This window comes from Tachyglossus aculeatus, chromosome 11 (genome assembly GCF_015852505.1).
Source record: "Tachyglossus aculeatus isolate mTacAcu1 chromosome 11, mTacAcu1.pri, whole genome shotgun sequence".
Classification (NCBI taxonomy): Eukaryota; Metazoa; Chordata; class Mammalia; order Monotremata; family Tachyglossidae; genus Tachyglossus; species Tachyglossus aculeatus.
The window spans coordinates 45,059,271-45,085,531 of NC_052076.1; the positions used below are offsets into that span (position 1 = coordinate 45,059,271).

Below are 26,261 nucleotides of genomic sequence, written 5' to 3' on the forward strand. Positions count from 1 at the left end.
ACAGCTCTGGGGTAGGCTGTGTATAAATCAATCGGTGGTTTTTATTGAGCACTTACTGTGCATAGGACACTGTACTAAGTGCTTGGGAGGGCACAACAGAATGAGTAGACACAATCCCTGGCCCATAAAGAGCTTACAGTCTGTAATGGGAGACAGACGTTAAAATAAATTAGAGACAGTCTCAAAATTACGGATAAGGGAAATGGTAGAGAATAAAGGGTGATTACGGGTAAGGAAAATAGTAGTGTATAAATGGTAAATGATCATGGTTATACTATACAAACACATGCCCTGCTAATTCAGGGTGATGTTTGAGAGATAAACCAATAGAATTATTCAGTGGAAGAGTAAAAGGTAATAGCTGTAAGGAGCTATAGGGATTGGCAATCTCTTCAGCTCAGATGTTACCAATCAACTTAAGAAATACCCATGGAAGCCACTGGCTAAGGTAAAACACAGCAAAAGGAATAAAAGGGGGAAGAGGGAAAAATAATGAGAAAAAGACACAGACAAGAGAAAGAACCAGGTAACCTTATAAGAAAGTATGCTGTAACCTTATTAAAAAAATTAAAGGAATGAGCAAAAATGGACTTTTTAAAAAAAAAATGGTATTTGTTAAGCACTTACTGTATACCAGGCACTGTGCAAGCTAATCAGTTTGGACACAGTCCATGTCCCACATGGTGCTCCCCGTCTTAATCCCCATTTTACAGATGAGGGAACAGGCGAACAGAAGTTGCTTAAGTGACTGGCCCATGGTCACACAGCTGACAAATAGCAGGGTCAGGATTAGAAAACGGTTTCTCTGAACCCCAGGCCCATGCTTTAACCACTAGGCCATGCTGCTTCTGGATTATCTGAGGCTTGCATTTAAAAATTATAGGGCAGCCAACTGATGAGGAATAGTAGCTGCTCTAGTTGAAGAATATCAATTATTTTGGATTTCACAGGATTTTTAAAGAAACTGATATCATTTTAATGAGTTTTTACTGTATTTTCTGTTCTGTACCTCTGAAACAGGCAGGGCGAATGATTAGATTACATTTTGCAACCACTTCCAGTTTAATGGAAATTGGTCTTGTTTCTCTGTGTTCTCCCGCACCAAAATATCTAGAAAGGGTTTATTAACTGAAACACTTGGCAAATTTCAAGTCGAGAATATGAAGTGGTTTCCACTTCCCAGAACAAAGTGACCCCATAACGCTTAGAGGAAATTCAACCTTTGGTAAAACCAGGATAAAGATGGCTAAAGTCTCATTTCCATGGGCTCAGCTGCATTCCATTGATTACAAATTCACATTTTCCAAGTAGTCTTGACCACTACCCAGTTTTTAATTGGCAGGGGTGGGCGGGAGAAAGGGAGGAGGGAGATGGTGGATGGAGGCAAATGAGAGAGGAAAGGGGGACAATATAAAACACTGAAGAAGGAAACCATTCATGTTGTTAGTGCTCTTTTATGTGTTGAAGTGAGCACAGTCCACAGGAATACACAAACTATTTCTAAACTTACAAATATTTCCCTCCTCACCCGACTCCACTCCACTCCTTCTGCTCATTTATTTAACGAGAAAGAACAATGTATCCACTTCTCCGGGTGCTACTCAGCTGGAAGTGATGCCTCTATGCTGAGATATAAAATCAAGCTCCTGCTGCTTCTGTCTGCATTAGAAACATTAAAAGCCGTCACAGATGGGTTTTGCTTAAGCTACCAATAAAATATTTACTTCTCCCTTCCCAGCATGGAGACTGGGCAATGCAATACACAAATACCTCTGGTCAAAAGGGCCACAGAGCACAAATTTCCTGGATTCTGAATGCAAGAAGCTATAAACAATAAATTAATGCTAATCAAAGAAAGGCCCTTCGATTTACTGAGTTCTCCTAGGTATTGCCTCTTTAACTTCTTCCATCACTCCAAAACCATATCCATCAATATCAGCCTAAGATTCACTCTGCCCTTGCCAACTGATTAACTTATATTTTTCCACCGTAACTGAGCTATTCCCTTAATCCCATTTTCTCTCCCGCTTTTTATAGTTCATTTTTAGTTTGAGCATACGTAATACACCCATGTGATTTACAGCTGCACAAAAATGGAAAAGCACAATTACCATCAGCAGCCTATTCTCTCTCCTTATCAACGGCCAGCATTACTGAGCTTGTTACAAAGGGCGGGGTACTATACTAGGGTCTACTAAACAGCAATATTCAATCGTATTTCATTCAACCATATTTATTGAGCGCTGTGTGCAGAGCACTGTACTAAGCGCTTGGGAAGTACAACAGGGTCCCTACCCCAGTGGACTTGACATTCAAAAGACAGAAGACAGGTAGGGACAGATTTCCCAACATACAATGGGTAAAAGATAGCATAGATAAAAATAATAAAACATTTCTCCATCCTTGAGACAGCAGGTCCGCAACAATTTCTGACAGAAAGCAGCATGGCCTAGTGGCTAGAACACGGGCCTGGGTGTCGGAAGGACCTGGGTTCGAATCCCAGCTCAGCCACTTGTCTGCCGTAGGTCACAACTTCTCCGGGCCTCAGTTACCTCATCTGTAAAATGGGGATTAAGACCGTGAGCCCTCATGTGGGACAGGAACTCTGTCCCACCTGATTATCTTGTATCTACCCTAAAGCATGGAACAGTGCCTTAAAAAACACTATTTAAAAATGTGAATAGCTTGATCATTTTCCTCAACTATAGGCGGGAATTGTGATTATTAAGCTCATATCACATTGGATCCACTATCCAGAGTTTTTAATGTTCAACTCTCAATCAGGAAGACTACCAAAATAAAAGGATGACTTTTGCTTTTATCATGTTTCTTTGAAACTCTCCACTTCTGTGGGCAGGGAATGTGCCCTGAGCTTCTGTTGTGCTTCTTAGAGAACAGCAGGCACTTTGGTGGCTACTTGCTAAAAATACCAGTAGGCGCTTAAAGTACCACAACTACTAGTAGATTTCAGAGCTGAAGGTAGTAATCAATTACAGAACTTTTATTCTATTTAGTTAAATGTGGGAGAGTTTATAGTAGTAACAACGGTGCTTACTTACTACCTGCTGTGTGCAAAGTACTTTACTCTTCCTAGGAAAGAATACACAGATGAGAATTAGAGAGGGTTCCTGGCCCGCAGGGGGTTTATAATTTAAGACTAGAGCAGGGAGAAGGAAGAGTGAAACAATACAAAAAAAAACAACGGAAGAGACAGGGTCTTTGGTTAAAAACATACAATGATAGCAGGGTACTGTGGCTGGAAGAATGGCGTTTCAGACTCCTCGTGGTTTAGACCAAGTCACAGTCGCCAAGTTCCACATCTTGTGGAGGCCGCTACTGTATGTGCCATTATACAAAAAGATTCCAATTTTTTCCTCTTTTCCAGTATTGGACAAAAATGGTCCTCAAATGTCAGTGACAGTCATCAATCTGATCTAGAGGTTTCTTTTTGAAGACAGTACAGACAGTACAAGGCAGAGAAAAGTGGCACTGCTTTCCCACAGGTGGTCTTTTACCTGTTTAGAGTAGCCACCATAGATGATTATGTTGCCCTCTGGAGTGGCAGACATTTGGCAGCCAGATCTTGGTGTCGGGCCAGGCCCCGTGGGAGAAAGCTTGGTCCAGGTGAAAGTGTCCAGGTTAAAGGCATAGGCGTCATTATAGTAGATGTAGTCTCTGGTTAAAACAAAGTGAAACAAAAGGCAACTATAGAAGAAGGCATTTTTATTACTACTCAACTGACTTTTAGAAGCAACTCAGACTTCTCTGTTGTACTGTACTTTCCCAGGCACTTAATTCAGTGGTTTGAACACAGCAAGGGTTCAGTAAATACCACTGACTGAGTGGCAAATAATTGAGTAGTGGTAAATCATGGAAATGGGGGGGAGGGGCGGTCGGGGGGAGTCATGGGCCACTTTGAAGAATGAGGGCCGGGGTGGTGGGGTGGTAGGAAAGTCTGTCCATCCTTTCTTCCCTCTCTACCCCCCATCCCCTCCACCCAAAACCCATCACCACTTCCCCAAACTTCCCACATTTTTGAATGTGCAAAACAGAAGACAGCACACCTGCTTGACAAAGTGTTACAGCAGAGGGCTGGTGCAGGTCTAAGTTCTGAAGTATCCTTGAACCTTTGGAGGCATTTTCCCAGGGTCAGAGCAATTATAAGGGCCCTCTGGAGATGCAGATCATTTTTGCTTGGTGCAAACACTACACAGACTCTGCATCCACTTCCACGTCCCTGGAGGAACATGTGCCACTGCAGCAGCTATGAATGCACAGTGAAAGGGGGGGAAAGAAAGATCAATTTAACCAGGTTATTTTAGCAGGTGGCAAGCAGTCCTCCAGAAGGCAGTTCAAAATTATTCTTCCCGGACCAAGTCAGCTTCCCACTGCTTTAACAGAAAGCATACCCTCTCTAATTGGAAGCAAAAGAAAGGAGTAGGTGCCCTGAGAGGTTAGATCTAGCAATAAAATATTTAAGGTTTTACTGAACAAGGAACCTGAAGAAAATAGTGCAACACTAACAGTGTCCATTTTCTGTTGCTGATACCAACCGTGTACTTTCATGGAATCCACCAAAGATAATTAATTGTCTTTTCCAGGCCACCATCCGATGTCCACTCCTGCCTGAGGGGCCTCCTGTTGCCCTGAAAGGCAAATAACACATCAGGGAGGAGGGTAATTAAATCAAGGCCTTCTCAACTGCCTTTTCGACAGTTTTAAAACCACCACGCATTTTTGAATAACTTGCTTAGGTAAGGAGACAGAGTCAACTTTACAGATTTGGAGAACAGATGGAGTACAGAGAGATGGACGGGATCATTCCCACAGAAAGGAAATGGGAAACCTGCCTAGGAAGTCGGATTCAAATTTCTAGATTTGGGATGAGACCTACCACAATGCCGCGTGCATGTTATTTATTTTTCCAGTACTGGTAAGTCCTCTTTTCTCACCGTACCAATCAGTGGTGTGTACTGGATGCTTACTGTGTGCAGAAAACTGAACTAAGAGCTTGGGAGAGTTCAATACAACAGAGTAGGCAGACTCAATCCCTGCCAACAAGAACCTTACAGATTAGAGGGGGAGACACTGAAATAAATAACAGATGGATATGTACTTATGCATCTGTACCGATGAACATGTTCATATTTTATTTAGTTATACTAATATCTGTCTCCCACTATAGACTGTAAGCTCCTTGTGGGCAGGGAACGTATCTGTCAACTCTGTTGCATATTGCACTCTCCCAAGTGCTTAGTTCAGTGCTTTACACACAGCAAATGCTCCATAAATGTCATTGATTAAAAAGTGCTGAGGGGCTGGAGAAGAGGTGAATAACAAAGTGCTTGAGGGGAACGAACCAGATGTACAGATGAAGCAGAAGGGAGAGGTAAGATGGGGTGTGAGGGCTAAATCAGGGAATGCCTCTTAGAGGAGAAGAAATTTTAGTGGGGCTTTGAAGATGGGCAGAAGGAACACAAGGGAGAAGACTTCAAGGCTTATTTAAGCTTGGAGGTGAGGAGACCATAGGTGTAAGAAGGGGTGCCAGTAGAAAAGTCAGATGATCAGAAGTTCCTATTTGAGAGATAGAAATGGGGAATCATTGGTGATTCATTCTTTGAAGGGCAGGGTGACTGGTTCTGGTCCTGAACAGTATTTTAAAATGCTGATCCAGGCTGTTGTACGTAGGTCAGTCTAAAGAGGGGAGAGGCTGGAGGCAGAGAGGTCAGGAAGAAGGCTTTTGCGCAACCAGGAACTGATGAAGGCGTGAACCAAGGTAGTGGCTATATGTATGGACAGGAATGGGAGAATCCAAGAAATGAAGTGGAGGAAAAACAGCTGGATTTGGAAACAATGTAGGAGGTAAAAGGCAATTTCAATTTTCACCAGTCAGAGACATTTATGATTCTAAATACCCGTGTTCAAAAAAATTAGCTGAGACCAAACGCATTGAGTTGGTACCTAAAAACATACCAAAAGATTCACTGCTGACTATATCCAAAGCCTAGTCGGCCATGAGACTCTCGTCCATTGCAGGGATAATAGGAATACATTTGTTGCTAGTTGTTACGGGGCCCTGGAAAAGCTGGAGGTGGGACGAGAGGCCCAGAGCTCCCCTGCCGTCAGCCGAAGACCCTGTCTGAGAGAGCCAGTGCAGGGAGGCTTGGAAAAGGGGAAGGAGGACCAGTGAGCGGCAGTGTGGGAAGCGTGGCTGCCTCTCTTCTCTCATTTATTTGTTCATATTCATGTCTGTCTCTCCCTCTAGACTGTAAGCTCATTAGGGGCAGGGAACTTGCCTGCTACTTTTGTTGTATTGCCCTCTCGCAAGAGTTTGGACAGTGCTCCACACAGAGTAAGCGCTCAATAAATACAAATGATTGACTGATCTAGGATAGAAACCCAACTTTCACTGCTTGGATCTCTCCCCTAACCCTCCCCCGAAATCTGACCCTATCCCTGACCTTCAGTCAGGCTCTGGAGGAGGGGCAAGGAAGCAGCAAGTGGATGATAAACAGAAACTCACATGATCTAAGCACAGCAGTTTGAAAATCAAAAGACATTCTTCTGCATTAACATAATACACTGCTCTATCCAAATCCTTGGGAGACTCCAGGTTAATAAATTCACTTAAATTTTAAATCTATACTTAAAAATTGATGATCTATGTTTTAAAGATCAAAGTTCAAACAATCGAAATAAGGCCCTAATTACAACAGAAATGTAGAACAAACAATTTTAATAATTTAGGTAGGTGCCAGAGGCCTGTTTTACAGAACACACAGACAAGGTGAGTGCCCTAAAAGAACTGAAGTCTTCATTAAAACTATTTCAGAATAAGCTCCTTCACTGCCTTGAAGCTTCCTAGCAGAATGTGAATTTTGAAAACAATTCTCTTTTACATAACTTTGATTCTGTCCTTCAAAACTGCATTCTTTAATAAAATTACTTTCTTTTCAAACCAAATTTCTCATCACAACTCAAGCCTGCCCCAATTCTTGATATCCTCCCAATTATTCCCCAGCTAAATGAGTGCCATATTTCATCCCTTGGACTGCTAGTAGTTTTACAAGGATAGATACTTGGTATTTCTTTTAGTTCCTCTGCCTGCTTTCTTTTAGTCCTTGCACCTAAGCAAATTTGCACAGCTACATTAAATCTCTGTGTTTGACTGTGAGGGGCTATAAAAACCACCAGCTATCCACTGCCAAGTGCAAAGAAGCAGTAAAGTATCAGTCGAGTCATCAAGCTTATACAAGCCAGAAACCAAGAAAAACCATAAATTTATCCTTACAGGTTCAGCTTTTGATCTGCATTTCGACATTTCAAGTGTGTTCCTTTTAGACTTGTTTTCTAAGAGATGAGCTAGTTTTAAGAGTGCCTTCCTTCCTCCGGAAAAGCTCTCCCGTTTTCCTTCAGAACAGGAACAAACTAGTAGACGTTATCTGCCCACAAGAAGCTTACAGTCTAGAGGGGGTGACAGACATTAAAATAAATTACAGAAATATACATAAACGCTGTGGGGAGGATGGGGTGAATATCAAGTGCTTAAAGGCTGTAAAGGTGATGAAGAAGAGAGAGGAAGTAGGGGAAATGAGGGCTTAGAGGTGCCAAGTAGGGCTTTGAAGGTGGGGAGAATAGTGGTCTATTGTATATGAAAGGGAAGGGAGTCCAAATGAACAGATTTGTATCTTCCCTAGTGCTTAGTACAGTGCCTGGCACATTTATTACTCCATCAATAATCCATCAACTGTATTTATTGAACACTTATTGTATAGATTACTGTACTAAGTGCTGTATAGTACTTAGTACAGAGTACTGTACTAAGTGCTTGGGACACCACAATATGTTGGTAGATATTCATTCTTTTGGTCATATTTACTGAGCACTTACTGTGCAAATCCCAAATCCAGGCCAGAGGGAGGCCACTCCACTTCCCTGAGTTGTCTGCTGTGTGACTTTGGGCAATTTACTTAACTGCTCTGGACAAGTCCAGAGCATAGCCTATTGACGGTAAAACATCATTTCCCCCACCACTCTCCAACCTCAACCTACATTCCACATAAGTATACGTCACTATTACTGGCTCAAAAAGCTACAGCACTCTATGGCAATACTCTTCACAAGGAGCCACCCCATTTAGGAATAAACTATCAGTCAATGATATTTACTGAGTGCTTACTGTGGTTGGAACACTGTACTAAGCACTCGGGGCAGTATAATGCAATAGACTTGGTAGACACGATTCCTGCCCTCTGGGAGCTTTTTGCCAGGGACACTATGGAACTAAAACACGTATCCTATTATCTTCGACTGCTTTCACTGTGAAAGAGACAGTCTTCTTGGTCATGTTCACAGTCAAGACTGAATTTTACCATCAGTAGCCACATCTTCCAATACAAAAACTAGCCTCCCTCCCTCTCTCCCTCCTTCCCCAACCTATGATTCCTTGTCCTCCGGGTGCATTGGGGAGAGAGTCAGGTTTCAAAGGGAGAATCTACTTCATGGAATGAGAGACAGCTCTTATTCAGAATACACAGAGAGAAACTGATTTGCCAAGGCAACTGGAAAGTGGATTAGAGATTTAAAGGCTCTTTCAGAAACTGAGTTCTGAGGAATTTTTTGGTAAATTACAAGGTTGGCAATTTAAAGGAAAAGCAGGGTAACAAGAGAGTCCTCTTCGTTGCCACATAAACTGAACCTTAAGACCCTCCTGACAATAATAGTCATCAGTATTTGTTAAGCATCTGAGTGCAGGTGCTTGAACAGTTTATAATCTAATGGATGAGACAGACTGTACACATATAATAGAATCAGGAGTAAAAACATTGATAAAGTCCACGAAGGCAAAAATAAATAAGATAATAAAGGGAATAAACAAACAGAATTATACAAACAAGCATTGAGAGTGGCTGCTGACAGGATCACATGACTGATGACACCCAAATCTACATCTCTGCCCCTGCTCCCTCTCCCCCCTTCCAGGCTTGCATCTCCTCCTGCCTTCAGGACATCTCCATCTGGATGTGTGCCCGCCACCTAAAACTCAACACGTCCAAGACTGAACTCGTCTTCCCTCCCAAACCCTGCCCTCTCCCTGACTTTCCCATCACTGTTGACGGCATTACTATCCTTCCCATCTCACAAGCCCACAACCTTGGTGTCATCCTCGACTCCACTCTCTCGTTCACCCCCCACATCCAAGACGTCACCAAAACCTGCCGGTCTCACCTCCGCAACATCGCCAAGATCCGCCCTTTCCTCTCCATCCAAACCGCTACCCTGCTCGTTCAAGCTCTCATCCTATCCCGTGTGGATTACTGTATCAGCCTCCTCTCCGATCTCCCATCCTCCTGTCTCTCCCTACTTCAATCCATACTTCATGCCGCTGCCCAGACTGTCTTTGTCCAGAAACGCTCTGGGCATGTTACTCCCCTCCTCAAAAATCTCCAGTGGCTACCAATCAATCTGCGCATCAGACAGAAACTCCTCACCCTTGGCTTCAAGGCTGTCCATCCCCTCGCCCCCTCCTCCCTCACCTCCCTTCTCTCCTTCTCCAGCCCAGCCCGCACCCTCCGCTCCTCCGCCGCTAATCACCTCACCGTGTCTCATTCTCGCCTGTCCCACCATCAACCCCCAGCCCACGTCATCCCCCGGGCCTGGAATGCCCTCCCTCTGCCCATCCACCAAGCTAGCTCTCTTCCTCCCTTCAAGGCCTGAGAGCTCACCTCCTCCAGGAGGCCTTCCCAGACTGAGCCCCCTCCTTCCTCTACCCCTCCTCCCCCTTCCCATCCCCCCCGCCTTACCTCCTTCCCCTCCCCACAGCACCTGTACATATGTATATGTTTGTACGTATTTATTACTCTATTTACTTTATTTGTACATGTTTATTCTATTTATTTTATTTTGTTAATATGTTTTGTTTTGTTCTCTGTCTCCCCCTTCTAGACTGTGAACCCACTGTTGGGTAGGGACCATCTCTATATGTTGCCAACTAGTACTTCCCAAGCGCTTAGTACAGTGCTCTGCACACAGTAAGCGTTCAATACGATTGAATGAATGAACATTTGGAGACTTTGGGCCAGTTCTGTTTTACCAGCTGAGTCAGACAAGCCCACATAACCATACCATCAGCAACAGAAGCCAAGTTCTACTGTATCTTGGAGTATAAAAAGAGGTAGGGTCTCCTATAAAAGAAGTCCACCTTCCCCCCAAAATAAAAAAAGCTCATTTTATAATTGAACTTCCAACAGCCTTTTCGAATGCCATCATTCTAAACGGAGTGTTAAAAAATGTAATATAATCCCAACTCAGCAAGAAGTCTTCATACACAGCTCAAAAATACATGTGTAACATTGTGGAAGTTTCTTCTTCTGGGAGCATTATGGTCATGGGCAAAATCATTCCAGCAGAGATAGCTACCAATCAAGACAGTTGTTTCCCTTGCCCCATTTCCACAAGGACTCTAAAAAATGTATGTGGTCATAGTCACAACATCAGACAATGGTTTCCCAAATGTTTCCTAGAATTATTTCCAAGTTGACACCTTACCAAGCTTTATGAAATGTACAGAATCTACTGCTGTGTTGGTTAGCCTTGGGGACTTGTCTGAAACCACATGTCTTTTGATTTTCAATCCAGTCCCCAGGGCGTTAGGGTCTCACAAGGCTACTGAACGGCACTTGGTGATGTCGGACAAGGCAAACATGATTTCCTCAAAAATGAGGTGGGAATTTTGCACCCGTTGTTCTAGCTGTGCTGGTTTTGTAAAACGGCTACTCTCACTTCCAACATCTGATACCTGGTGTTCTGTGCTGCACTTCTGAGTTATTACAGAATGTCTGTCTCACCCTGTAGACTGAAAAACTCCTTACGGGTAGGGATCCCATCTTGTCTTATGCTGATGGGTCATCGATGCCATGAACACATCTCTCAAAATACCTTGCCTCCATCTGCAATTGTTCTGGTAGTGCATTCACAGAGTTTTCTCGGTAAAAATGCGGAAGTGGATTATTATTGCCTCCTTCCACACTGTAAACTTGAGTCTCCGCCCACGACTCTCTTCCATGCTGCTGCTGCCTCCAGCTATTACTTGGTACTTTCTCAAGCACTTATTACAGTGCTCTGCACACAATAAGAGCTCAAACAATACCATGGATTGATTTTGTCCAGGAAGTCTCTCTAATCCCCAGAAAAGGATAGGGGATATACAAACATCCCAGAGCGGGCCCAGAGGTCCAACACTATCCTGAGCAGTTGAAATTTCCTGGAAATCTCCTTAGAAAATCAGCTTCCTCAGAGAAAACAGAAGATGGGATATTCAGATTTCACAGCCTGCACATATAAATCAATCAGTGATATTTAGTGAGCACTTACCATGTGCAAGGCAGTGTCCTAAGCGTTTGGGAGAGAACAGTACCATTGAGTTGAGACACAATCTCTGTTCACAAGGAGCTACAGATCACCTCTTTTGGTTTCCAGTCCAGTTCAAACTTTCTTCCCATTCCTTAGGCTGAGAGTTCCAGAGCCAATATTAGACCCTTCCACCCTCTTCCGAGAAGCACTCTCTTGAGAAGCAGCGTGGATGAGTGGAAAGATGACGGGCTTGGGAGTCAGAGGTCATGGGTTCTAATCCTAGCTCCACCACTTGACTGCTGGGTGACCTTGGGCAAGCCACTTAACTTCTCTGTGCCTCAGTTACCTCATCTCTAACATTGAGATTGAGATTGAGACTGTGAGCCCCACGTGGGACAACCTGATTACCTTGTATCTACCACAGCGCTTAGAACAGTCCTTGGCACATAGTTACAAATATCATAATTATTATTATTATTAGGAAAACAGGTCAAGGCCAGAGTTTTCACATTCTACTGCAATGGGATGACAGAGATGGCCAGATTTCTACTTTACTTAACCAAACTGTGCCATATACCCATCTCTGTATGTTGCCAATTTGTACTTCCCAAGCACTTAGTACAGTGCTCTGCACACAGTAAGCGCTCAATAAATACGACTGATTGAATGAATGAATGAATGAATGAATATACACATGGTAGACTGGTGGGCTGCACAGGCAGAAGTGGGAGACAGTTTTGTTAGACTGCCCCTCTATATAAGGTTGGAGAGAATTGTTCTTAAAATAAATGCCTGTACTTAGTAGACCCATTTCCATCTGCCCCATAAAAGACAAGGGAGATGGGGAGGTGGACACCAACAATTCCATTTGGTTTAAGAATGCTCTTGACAATGATGGGATTATGTCTTCTGCCCTCTCACTTCCAAGCCATTATGGAGTCAATTAAAAAGTCTCTGTTGCCAGCATGGCCATAGAGCAAGTACCAAGGACAATAACAAGTCATCAGTCTAAGTGTCCTTTCGCTGTCAAGAGTGCCGCAGAAGTGACATCATCACTAAAGCCAAAGGGGTGGGGGCAGTCCACTTGAGGAGTCTTTGGCACTGAACAAATTCTCTGAATTTATGCTCACTTGGGCACTTTTGGAGCCCAGACTATCATTCCACCCTAACTCCATTTTGGTCTAAATTAACATTAGTGGAATGTTTTATGATTTCTTCGTGGTTGGACTATGAATTACATTAGACACCACCTGGCAAGCATTATGTTTCAATGCCAACCAAAGTGCATTGACTAACTTTTAAACATGTTAACCAGCATTTCGACGATTTGTACCGTTCAGAGCAAATTCAAGCTACAATGTTGTTTAACTAATACCGGCTTCACACTTTTTCAACTTATTCAGAACTACCCAACGAAGAACAATTTCTACACAACTGGAACTCAGATCCAAAACAAATATCAGGGTAGCCAAAAAATGATGGTCCTTACCTCTCGGGCTTTAATAAGGTTAATGATGATAATGCTATCTATTAAGCATTTACTATGGGCTAAGCACTGAACTAAACACTACGGCAGATTCAAGATAATCAGGTTGGACACTGTCCCCGTCCCATGTGGGGCTCGCAGAGTAAGTGGGAGGGGGGACAGGTATCGAATCCCCATTTTATAGATGAGGAAACTAAAGCTCAGAAATTAAATGATTTGTCCGAGGTCATACAGCAGGAGCCGGGCTTAGAAACCAGGTCCTCTGACTCCTAGGCCCCCCTCTGGGATGTTTGTTTACCCCTATCCTTTTCTGGGGAGTAGAGAGACTTCCTGGACAAAATCAATCCATGGTATTGTTTGAGCACTTATTGTGTGCAAAGCACTGTAATAAGTGCTTGAAAAAGTACCAAATAATAGCACTCCCTCTGGCCTGGGACTCCCTACCCCTTCATATACTCCTTTCTCCTCCCTCCCAAGCCATATTAAACTCATATCTCCAAGAGGTCTACTCCAACTAAGCCCTCATTTCCCCTACTCCCCCTCCCTTCTGCATCACCAATGCACTTGGATTGATATTCACCACACTCTCAGCCCCAATTTATTTACCCGCAATTTATTTCAATGTGTCTCCTCCTCTAGACCGTTAGCTCCTTTTGGGTGGGGAATGTGTCTCCAATTCTGTTGTACTGCACTCTCTAAAGTGCTTAGTACACAATAAGCACTCAATAAATACCACTGATTGATTGACTGATGGGGAGGGTGCACACGAACAAGAGAAGAGAACAGCTTGGGAGCCAAGGAGACCTTTCCTACGACCCTCAGCATAAACAAAGGTTGAAATCTAAAGACGGAGTTTTAATCCACCTCCTCCATTAAGCCTGCTGATGGCCTTAACCTGTTTCAGCTTTTCCTTCTGTAACATCTGTAAAAGTCTTGACGCAAAACCTTGAACCCAACTGTGTCCACAAATTAAAGGAAACCCGTTATATCTTACGAAGAACCGTTCACGTGTTCTTCATCTCATTAGAACCTACTCCATAATCTTAAAACCTCAGCAATGTAACCTCAATAAGGCAACCTTTGACACAAACACTGTAATTTATGCTTCCTTTTTTTTCCGTTATCATTGTACTGATCTAAAAGAAAAGCAACAAGATCCAAGCAATGAGAGCATATTTGCAGTTTTAAAATTTTACACAGGAGAGCTTAGCCAACTTTGGCTATTATGCTATTGGTGTTGATTGACCATATAGACAGATTTAGGATCCTGTCAGCCTTCCTCTAACTCTACATCCTGTCTTCTGTAACCTGATGCTGTACGTGATCAACTGGCCCGCTGCATTCATCAGTCCACTTGAACATTCCAGTGGCTACTCCGTGCCACTTTGATTTGTGTTACAGTCATTAAGGGAATCTTTGCCAAACTTCAGTTGGTGGCTGATGATTCAATATTATAATTAAATAAAAAGCATTAGCCCTTTTAATCTAGTCTCCTACTTTTAACAGTCCATAAATCCTTGGTCAAAAGAGGAAAAAAACACTCGGTCATTTGTTCACATTTCCATGAACGAGCTCAACAATTTTTAAATGAGAATATGACTGATATACCCTGTCCCTGCTGTTCAACTCTGCACACACTTTCCCCAGGCCTCCAAAATTCTTCCCGTTCTCTGCTCACAGTCCCTCTTACCAGCAAAACCTTGCAAATAACTCCTTCCCACGCTCGTAAACCAACTGCTTCCCATAACCTTACAAGGAGGTCAACAGGAGGCCTAGGGTTTGAAAGTCAGGACAAGTCAGGATAGGGTTCCATCCTCAGTCCTGACGATCTCCAGGAGACCAGAAGAATTCAGGGCTACCCAGAAACATTCAGTTCCACCCAATCGGTTCAGTGACGGATAATAAATAACAACCCATTCCCCAACCCTTTTTTATAGGTCATCTTCCTCAACCTCACTATTCCCACACAACAGGAAGGCTACCTTCTTGCACAGCGGCAGGACTGGGGAGGGGAGCTGAAGAAGGGAGGGGCCTAGAATCTGTAGGCAGGCTTCTGCATTTTGAAAGAATGATGGTAGGAAAGCACATTTTTTGCTAAAATGTAGATTGCAGGAGACTAATAGGGTGTGAGGGGGAATCAAGGTTTAGCGCAGGCCTGTGAAAAAATGGCCAGAACAGTAAGCCTTTTGAAGTCCCTTTAGGTCTGGAAGCTGAACTATCTAGTTTAGTAGGGACAGGGGAGGTAATGAAAAGGAGGAAGAGTAAGGGAACAACCTCATTTAAGCATGCCTTCTATCTTCTTCGTTTCCTCTCAACATTACGCTTGCAGAGAGAATTCATTTCAAACGTGGAAATGTTCTTGCATATACACACGGATATGGCTGCTGTCTAATTTAATCAAAATCACCCAGCAAAAACCAGTGCAAGAGCAAGATTTATGAGTTCTAATTCTGGGCTCAGGCAATTACATTACTAAGTCTCCTTATCAAGTTTGAAGTACTAAACACAGAACTGATTACAGTAGAGTTACTTCTGCTATCACACTTGTGTTCATTATGTAATCTGGATATAACATGGTGGGAGAATTAGGGAATGTCCTTCTCGCGACAAGAGCTTCTGCTGGAGAGAACTCAAATTGCTACAAGTAGATTCAATATCAGAAGACACAGTCTGTGGACTTGCACGAGGCGCAGGTCAAAGCATGATGCTGCTATGCTTCCCACCCAGACTCTGCCTCAACTTCACCGTATTCTTCAGTACTCTGTTTCTTGGTGTTTGAGGCATCTTACAGCATTTAACAGGGTAAAAGCATAATTCGTGGCAAGGGTGTAACACATTCTACTAGTAGCAGACTAATGATCTATCAAAAACCACCTGTCAGGATGGGAGCTTCAAATCCTCTATCCCCAAACACATTAATTCCTCCTGAATCAATGGTTACCAAATTACAGTTTTCCTATAACATAAGGTTTTTCCCTACTGCAAGTGTCCCACTATAGGGGGGAAGTCTATAATATGGAGTTCACTTATCATAACTTCGATAGATATGAACAACTGAAAAAGAATAGAATGATGGGCTTCTGTCTTTGCTACTCATTTCACCAATGATCTCTCTTGGCAAACGGTCAACTTGAGTCACTGGAAAGAAGGTGGCAGTTCCAGAGAACCCGAGTTCAGAGAATTAAATGGCTATAACGAACCTAACAAAGCAGATTTCCTTTGTCCTGCACCCCTCAACTACTTTTGGCCTGAAATTCAGAGCAAAACTTGATTTTTAGCACTGTCATGGGAGTAACAAAGATGCTTCTAACAATTTCCATAAAATACCTTATATTAATGTAGATTCTGTAATTTTTCCAAAGAGGTAGGTAGATATGCTCTTGGTTAAATCACCCTGAGTGCAATACAAATTATATTTAAACAGTAACTGGACTGAAAACTGGCTCAAGATGCGAGAACACAACTTATTAATGCTGGCAATGCTCCAGTGTGATATTTACCACTCATAGCACCCCTGAAGTTCAGTGTTCCACAGGGGTTATATGTTTAATGCAACAAACATCTGCTCCACAAGGTCAACATTATATTTAAGAATTAAACAGCTACATATTTAATAACATACTGGAAGCTATTAAAGCATAGGCGCTATGCTTTATAATGAAGCCCCAGGCAAGGACTAACTGTAAACCAAAATACAGATGCCTATATAATATTCTTGGGTGAATAAGCAATGAACTAGGGACCTACAAATACCTTCCTCTTCACATCCTTGGCTTTGCCAAACCACTTCCTTCCTAAGCCTTCCAAAACACCACTTCCTCCAGGGGCCACTCCCTGATTAATCCTCCCAATTTCCCTAGTTATGCCCTACCCTCAAGCATCTACACATTGTTATGCATTTATCTGCTTATGTGTACAAATAATAAACTCAAGTTGATGGGAAAGTCAGGGAGAGGGCAGGGTTTGGGAGGGAAGATAAAAAGTTCAGTCTTGGACATACTGAGTTTTAGATGGCGGGCAGACATCCAGATGGAGATGCCTTGAAGGCAGGAGGAGACACCAGGCTGGAGGGAGGGAGAAAGAGCAGGGGCAGAGATGTAGATTTGGGTGTCATTAGCGTAGAGATGATAGTTGAAGCCGTGGGAGCGAATGAGTTCACCAGGGAGTGAGTGTAGATAGAGAACTGAAGGAAACCAAAAACTGACCCTTGAGGAGCCCCTACAGTAAGGGGATGGGAGGGGGAGGAGAAGCCCGCAAAAGAGACTGAGAATGAATGGCTGAAGAGGTAAGAGGAGAACCAGGAGAGGACAGAGTCTGTGAAGCCAAGGTTGGATGGTGTGTTGAGGAGAAGGGGGTGGTCCACAGTGTCAAAGGCAGCTGAGAGGTCGAGGAGGATTAGGATAGAGTAGGAGCTGTTGGATTTGGCAAGCAGGAGGTCACTGGTGACCTTTAAGAGGGCAGTTTCTTTGGAACGTAGGGGACGGAAGCCAGATTGGAGGGGGTCAAGGAGAGAGTTGGCGTTGTTCTGTGCTCCTACTCTTTGACCTATTTTATATTCATCAATTTATGTCTACCTGATTTCTCTCAGACTGTAAACTCCTCAAGCACAGGGGACTACATCTAATACTTCACTTAAGCGCCTATTCCAGTGCTCTGCAAACCACAGGCCCAGTTAATTCATTCCTTCAATCGTATTTATTGAACATTTACTACGTGATGTTACAGCTGACGATTATGACAACAATCATGAGGTCTAATTTTGGCTCATTTATAGCTTCTTGGGTGACACTGAGAAAGACACTCTGGACCTATCCTGTACACTGGCAAAAGACTACTACTACTACAACAGGCCTCTCCCAGAAACGAGCGAGAAAGTGAGAAAACTCAGAAACAAAACGGCACACAGAAAGCAGTTCTTCCAGAGGTAGTTTACTAAGACGGTTGTCTCTTTTCTCCTCAGTTTTACATTTCTTGGGCTTGGGATGAGCCATCTAATGACAAAATCGCCAAACCGTATAAGAATTCAAGATGTGCTTTCTAATTCATTTCACTGTGCTGAAGGATCATTTTCACTGCCTTGAATAATTTAGATGGTAAACCCTTAGGGTAGACACCTCTCATTTAAATTTTGCACAGCTCCAACACACTGTAAGGGTAATTACAATTTGAGCAATAATGTCTGTTAGCTCTCAATCTCTATATCTGACCATGAATCCACCAAGGAGCATCTTTTTTTTTTCCATCCTAAATAAAAATCTTTTCCCGACTTCCAAAATAGCAATGTCAAGCAATTGCAAATATCGGACGACGAACATTCTGGCTAGCTCCAAGGTATTTAGAGAATCTTTGGGACAAATTCTGCCAAGGCTTCAGCAGAGAACCATAATACAGGTGGATGCGTAAAATAAGCTGTCCATTGAAAAGGTGCTGAACTTGGATTATAGAAGAGATTTAAGCCTTCTCTTCCCTCGCCCTGTATGTTCCAAACCAATCGTGGTACCTGAACAGGGAGAAAATGCTCGCATCATGGTAAGGGATGGCTCCATTATAAATGAACTTATAAAAGCGATGGCCTCTAAGGGAACAGACAGATGGCCCAGTGGAAGAGAATGGCAGTAAAATATGATGGATGTCGAGGTTGAGCATGGCTGGGGGGGAGGGCAAGGAGAACAAGCCAAAACCCAATGATGACCGAGGCGGATAATGGCAGTGCACTTAAACATAGCCACGTGGCAGTCGGCATCTCATCAAGGCGACGGGCTTATTTCTAGATGAGGGTATCCAGACATCAATCACATAAAAAACATTGAGAGCATCCCTTGTTCTTTTTTAGTTATACATGGAGACGTAACTCTGGGGATTCGGGTATAGCCTCCACTCTTCCTAATACAGCTATCTGAGAAAAGCCTGAGGTCGAAAAGGAAATGAACAGGGAAGAGAGCAACCAAGATCTGAGGCAACTCACTTGATTTGTTCCCAGGTCTTGGTGGCCAAGTGCAGGACCCAGAGATCCTTGTAGTGGTAGAATTGTTCTCCGTCCGGAGAGGCGAACTCCCCTCCAAATATCCAGAGTTGTCCTCCTCCTTGGGGTACCGCTGCAGCCTGGGAAGATAAAGAGGGGCCAAGTTAAGAATCCTAATCACTCCTAATGTCTTATTCTGAAGGGAATGCCCCCTCCCATAGTTGCTGATACAACCTGCAGCTGAAATCATTACTAGTCACCCTTTCAAGGGAGGATTTGGAAGTTCTGCACTAACAAGGACCCTGTTTTCTGATTGCCCGGTTCCTGGACTGTCATTGCTTTGAGACTCTGACACTAAGAATGAGCAGCTCTCCGAGGACTTTTACACGTCAGCGGGAGGTGACAGGGGAAAGATTGAGTATCTGTCTGCTTACCTTGAAGATTATGTTCAACCTTTTAGAGTTATCTGATGGTTTTATAGTGATTTGGTATTTCTTATCCTCCTTATCATATTTCACTGAACCTACTTAAATCCCAACTCATAAAGACAGCTCCTATAAAATATCACACTATATCTATAGACTATCACTCTATATCAGTCTTGTAAAAACTGGGGCAAAACCTCCTTGGTGGAAACATCAGCAGCATTCTAAGGCAGAGAACTCAAACTGAGCTTCTCAGCGAGCCTACAAAAATTCTCACTGCTTTCAAAGGTGACCAAGTCTTTCTTACCTGATGGGCACAAAAATCACACATTACAGAAATGATTCTAAAGTCACTGGGCTTGACCTGTAATTATTTCCAGTGAAAGTCACGGTGAGGTTCAAGTGTTTAAAGAGAAGAATCCAGATGCACCACACCTATAATGTCCCTTTAGTGTCTGTAGGATTTGCCTAAATAAGGCTAAAGCCATTATGCCTAGTTGAATCAGGGGAGTAAGCTGTGAAATTGATAAGAGATGCCTGTCCAAAGACAAAATGCCATAAAGCAGCCATGCAGCTGCTAAGGGAAAGAAGATAATCAACCACTAGCCCTTACTGAATACCTAATTGTGCAGAGCACTGTACCAAGCATGTGGAAGACTACAATAAAATAAGTGTGTGTGATCCCTACCCTCAAGGTGCTTACAATCCAGAGAGGGAGACAAACGTTTAAATTATGGGCAGAAAGAAAGGTCACACAGCAGACATGTGGCAGGAGTACTAAAGGATACAACATATGTACATAAGTACTATGAAAATTGAGATTACTTAGCTGCTCAAGTGGCACAGAAGGGCTGAAATGGCAGCTAGGGATACCAGAAATTGTGTAAGCTCATTGTGGGCAGGGATTTTGTCTCTTTACTGTTGTACTGTACTCTCCCAAGTGCTTAGTATACTGCTTTGCAAACAGTCGTCGTGGGTTCTAATCCCGGCTCCGCCACTTGTCTGCTGTGTGACTTTGGGCCAGTCACTTGACTTCTCTGTGCCTCAGTTCCCTCATCTGTAAAATGGTGATTAAGACTGTGAGCCACACGTGAGACAACCTGATTATCTCGTATCTACCCCAGCGCTTAGCACAGTGGTTGGCACACAGTAAGCGCTTAACAAATACCATCATTATTAGTAGTAGTAGTACTAAGCACTTGATAAATGCGACTGAATGAAGGCCTCCAGGAGATGTGATTTTAAAAGGGCTATGAAGATGGGGGAGAGCCGTGGTCCATTGGATATGAAAGGGAAAAGAGTTTCAGATTGGTGGGGATGGGGGGAATGGGAGAGGCACAGCGAGGTTAACTTGACAGGAATGGAGAGTGCGAGCCGGAATATAGGGGGAGAAGGGAGTGGATAAGAAGAAGAGAGAGAGTTGACAGTGCTTTAAAGCCAAATATCAGGAACTTTTGATTGATGTAGAGAGGAATGCATAACCATGGGAGGTTTTTGAGGAGTGCAGAGATGTATGCAGAATTTAGAAAAATGATCCAGGCAGCAGAGTGAAGTATGGACTGGAGAAGGGAGAGATCAGTGAGATGAATGATGCAGGTTTAAGAATGTGATACTGGAGGCTCGCGGTGGCAATAAAAAGTCGATCACCAGCACCTCTCAAAAATGGGGAGGGGCACTGGGGGCAAAGGAAAGCTGAGAGGGAGAGAAGTGTCTGCTGCAATTCCCTACTATTCAGCCATGTAATAAGAGTTATTTATTAGATTGCCACCTGCTGGGCAGTGGCATTGAAGATATAATCATGCTTCTCAAATTAAACCCCAATTACAAAAGTAAACAGTGATATGATTTTAAACCTGGAAAAAATCTCTAACTCCTGTCAGGACAAGGTAAGAGACATTTTACTTCTTGCAATTCATTGTCTTTCAAGTACGCGTATTCCCGTTCAACTACACAGGAACTTTACAAGATTTCTCATTGACTAAAAAAACAATGGATAATGTACTGCATTGTGTGGATTTTGCAAATTAAATATTCATCAATTTCAACACCTTCACCTACATAAACTAATTAATTGATTAGCTAACTGGAAGGCTAGAAAGCATTTGGGGGGGGGGTTCAAAATATGGTTCTGCTCCCTAAAATTTCACAAGAACATTCATAGTTGTTAGCTCTTTAACCTACTCACTGAAGGCTAAGGCTTAACAGATTTTCCTTACCTTCCTTCAATCGACTTGATGAAATTTACCAGCATTATCAGTAGGCATGAGGTGTCAGAGGGGTAGCAACAAGAACACACCCATTGGAATCCCACAGTCCCATATGGAAATAAGCCAAAGGAAAGGAAGAAACAGGCACATAAAACCAAGAGTGCTCATGTTTTGTTCTCCCTAGCAGTTCATTGCAGGGAAAAAAAAAAAAAAAACGTTTGCCTTGTGGAAGACATTTTTTGAGCTCTGGTGCTCTAAATGTATATTTCAGGAGTTTAACTCCATCTGCCTACTGTTATATTTCTGGAAAAACTTCAAACTCATGAAGGAACGAGGCTTGCTTTTTCAAAGAAACTCAAAGAGGGACCTTGGTTGATATAACCCTGTGTTCTAGAGCCATCTGTCCCCTGGGCATATTGCTTTGGACAGGCTGAAAGATGTATTCAAGAACTGACCCACTGACCAAACAAGTGAAATCAATAGGTAATGCATTCTCTATACTCTCTAGCATCCCTCCTTGCAGGCCTCCACTACGATCAGATTTTCACTTTCAAGGATGAGAAAGCGATACGGCAATTTGTAAAAGTTTACATACTAATAGAAGCATAATTAATCAGATCCAGATTCATTCATTCACTCGTATTTATTGAGTGTTTCCTCTGTGCAGAGCACTGTACCAAGCGTTTGGGAGAGTACAATACAGACACATTCCTGCCCACAACGAGCTTACCCTCTAGAGGGGAGCTCTAGATTGTTTAGCAGGTTCCAATTCTCATTTCCTAAATGCTCCAACAGAAAATTCGTCCAAAAACTATGACCCAGTTCATCAACATCATCATCAATCGTATTTATTGAGCGCTTACTGTGTACAGAGCACTTAGATGAAGATCCAAAGAGTTGTGTAAGAGCACTGGGAACATAGGATTAAAAAACACTGTTCTGGCTCTCAAAGAGATTGCCTCTAATGGAAAAACAGGTGAACTTAAATTCCAAAATGTAAGATAGGAAAAATTAGGTAATAATAATAATGATGGCATTTGTTAAGCACTTAGTATGTGTGAAGCACTGTTCTAAGCACTGCGGGGGATACAAGGTGATCAGGTTGTCCCACGTGGGGCTCACAGTCTTAATCCCCATTTTCCAGATGAGGGAACTGAGGCCCAGAGAAGTGAAGCGACTTGCCCAAAGTCACACAGCTGACAAGTGGCAGAGTCAGAATTAGAACCCACGACCTCTGAATCCCAAACCCGGGTTCTGCAGCATAGCCTTTGATTACTTAAAACAACTGAGCTCTCATTCTGACTTTTCCTTTTCACCCTTCTCCTTTCTTACTTCATTTTCTTATATAAATTTCTTCCGGTTAGCAAGACATGGCTGGGTCTTAATAAGACAATTAATAAGATGGTTAGGGCATGGGCCTAAGAGTCAGAAAGTCATGGGTTCTAATCCCAGCTCCACCACTTGTCTGCTGTCTGACCTTGGGCAAGTCAATTCACTTCTCTGGGCCTCAGTTACCTCACCTGTAAAATGGGTTTTGAGACAGTGCGCCCCATGTGGGACAGGAACTATGTCCAACTCAATTTGCTTGTAGCCACTCCAGTGCTTACTGCAGTGCCTGGCATAGAGTCAGCACTTAACATATACCTTTATTATTATTATTATTATTATTATCATTAATAATAAAGAAAAAGAGAAACAAAAGTAAGCAGATCAACCAATAAAGAGAGAAGCAGCATGGCTCAGGGGAAAGAGCCCGGGCTAGGGAGCCAGAGGTCATGGGTTCTAATCCCAACTCTGCCACTTGTCAGCTGTGTGACTTTGAGCAAGTCACTTAACTTCTCTGGGCCTCAGTTCCCTCATCTGGAAAATGGGGATTAAGACTGTGAGCCCCACGTGGGACAACCTGATCATCTTGCACTCCCCCCAGCGCTTAGAACAGTGCTTCGCACATAGTAAGCACTTAATAAATGCCATCATTAAATTATTTAAATTAACAAGTAGATATGCTGACGGAGTGGCATAATCATGAAGGTGGGGGATTGAAATCCTCCAATCTCCAGTGATGAGCAGGATCCGATCAATCGATCAACAATCAATCAGTGAAACAATGTGGCCTAGTGGATAGATCACAGATCTGCCACTGTGCTGCAGAGGCTTACAGTCCAAGATAGCAAGCTGCACGTAAGCAGGTAGTAGTTAGCAACGGTATTGACTGCTTACTGTGTTCAGAGCACTGTAAGGAGTGATGGGAGAGGTTATACAGGTGCAAAATTTAGCCTGGTCCCTATCCCTCAGGGGGCTCACCTAGCCTTTGATTACTTAAAACAACTGAGCTCTCATTTTGACTTTTCCTTTTCACCCTTCTCCTTTCTTACTTCATTTTCTTAGATAAATTTCTTCCGGTTAGCAAGACATGGCTGGGTCTTAATAAGACAATTTTGCTTTCATTTGTAGTCTCAGCCGCCCAAAATTCACCCCAAGTTAAAAGACTACCCTATCACTAAGAAGCTGTATTAGTAATAGCCCATGCCAAAACTTGGGTCTGTACCACTTAAGCACTTTGATACCAGTCCTCTCTTGCACTTTTGTACATATCCATATATTCTGACCCTTCTGCTGTCATTTATTCCCAGACTGAGCCCCTTCCCTCCTCTCCCCCTCGTCCCCCTCTCCATTCCCCCATCTTACCTCCTTCCCTTCCCCACAGCACCTGTATATATGTATATATGTTTGTACATATTTATTTCTCTATTTATTTATTTTGCTTGTACAAATCTATTCTATTTTATTTTCTTGGTATGTTTGGTTTTGCTCTCTGTCTCCCCCTTTTAGACTGTGAGCCCACTATTGGGTAGGGACTGTCTCTGTATGTTGCCAACTTGTACTTCCCAAGTGCTTAGTACAGCGCTCTGCACACAGTAAGCGCTCAATAAATACGATTGATGATTTATTTTCATGTCTACGTCCTCATCTAAACTGTAAGCTCCTTGAGTGCAGATATTGTGTCTATCCACTCTACTGTATTATATCCTCCCAAGTGCATAGTACAATTAGTGCTCTGCACTCAATAAATATCACTGAAATTTGGATAACCAAACAAAATGGAATTTAGAAAGCTCTGATGGTTGTTTAACCAGTTTTTGGAGACAAAGTGGCCTAATGGAAACAACATGGGACTGGAAGTCGGAAAATCCGGGATGGAGTCCCAGCCCCACCACTGGCCAATAACGGGATAATGAACAAGTCACTTAACCTCTCTGGGCTTCAGTTTCCTCATGTGTAAAAAGGGAATGAGACAGACTGTGAGCCACATGTGGAACATAACCTGTGTTCAATCTCATTATCTTGGATCCACCCTCACCCTATAGGACACAGTAATATAAGCTCTTAGTAAACACCATAACCATTTTGTTCACATAATTATCTGGTTCGCATAATCAGCTTTCTACTGTACTGTAATATATCTCCGAAGGCATCTCCTCAGGAGCAACTATGTGAAAATAGCAAACCCAGAATTGCTGTTCCTGCACAGCAATTACAGAGATTCTCCCAGGTCAGGTAATAAACACCCACAAATGTGGGTCCCTCCAAGAGGGGAAGAGGGAGTACAGAAGGCTGACTGTAGAAATAGAAACCCATATCAATCAGAGAGACACAGATATACACACATGCTAGACAGGAGCTAAGGGCATTTAAGGTCAGACAATCATTCTTTAAAGGAGTTGTTCCTGGTGTACTTCTAGGCACCCTGCAGAGCTAGAGTTGGCAACACCAGTATCCTGGATAAATAACAATTAAGTAACTGCTAACTGTGCCACAACTGCATTTTTCATGACATTTTCTTTCCTCAGGGCTAATTACAGGGTCACAGCAGCAATGCTATATAGTTCAAGTTGTCTATAAACCTTTATTTGCTAGTGGCTTACAACTCTCAAAGTTACAGTTCATGTATAGCTACAGCACCAATTATTAGGTCAAAATATACATATATATATCTATAGAGAGATATATGTGTGCATTTGTGTATGTGTGTGTATATATATACATATATATATGAAAGAATTAGATGTTCAATGCAGATTAACAAATTTTAACTACCTACTAAAATCACAGCACCAGTTGAAAATCAGTTGCAAAATTTAATGCAATGACAGCCTTGTCAGAAGAATCAATCAATCGTATTTACTGACCACTTAGAGAGTGCAGAGTACTGTAATACTAAAATTGTACCAAGATGCTTAAGTACAACTAGTTTACCTTTGATCACTGGGACCAATCTATGTGCTTCTTACTTTCTGCACTTTACTCCTGTATATGTTGGCTGTTACTTTCCTTTATTAATCAATGTTTTAATTCCTTAATAATTTCTTTGCTTTTCTAGTAGCTCCTAAAAATGTTCTTCTCCACAAGGCTGTCCATCACCTTGCCCCTTCCTACCTCACCTCCCTTCTCTCCTTCTCCAGCCCAGGCCGCACCCTCCGCTCCTCTGTCGCTAACCTCCTCACTGGGCCTCGTTCTCGCCTGTCCTGCCTTCGCCCCCCGGCCCCATCCTTCCCCTGGCCTGGAATGTCCTCCCTCCACACATCCGCCAAGCTAGCTCTCTTCCTTCAAAGCCCTACTGAGAGCTCACCTCCTCCAGGAGGCCTTCCCAGACTGAGCCCCCTTTTTCCTCTCCTCCTCCCCATTCCCCCGCCCTACCTCCTTCCCCTCCCCACAGTACTTGTATTTGTACAGTTTTACTACTGTACAACTACTACTGTACAAATTTTATGTACAAGATTTTACTTGTACATATTTACTATTCTATTTTGGTAATGATGTGCATATAG

General features: G+C 42.9%; 1 protein-coding gene across 2 annotated transcripts in view; it reads right to left on the reverse strand.

The window, feature by feature from the left end:
* Nucleotides 1-26,261, reverse strand: part of KLHDC4 (kelch domain containing 4) — a 65,528-nt gene that overhangs the window by 21,229 nt on the left and 18,038 nt on the right. For both annotated transcript variants that reach the window (XM_038754797.1, XM_038754796.1), the window contains 3 exons: nt 18,804-18,940; nt 4,554-4,646; nt 3,516-3,675 (listed from right to left, as the gene is read on the reverse strand). In XM_038754797.1, the coding sequence (XP_038610725.1) occupies nt 3,516-3,675; nt 4,554-4,609 (216 nt within the window). In that variant the 5' untranslated portion in view covers nt 4,610-4,646; nt 18,804-18,940. The remainder of the gene's footprint in view (nt 1-3,515; nt 3,676-4,553; nt 4,647-18,803; nt 18,941-26,261) is intronic.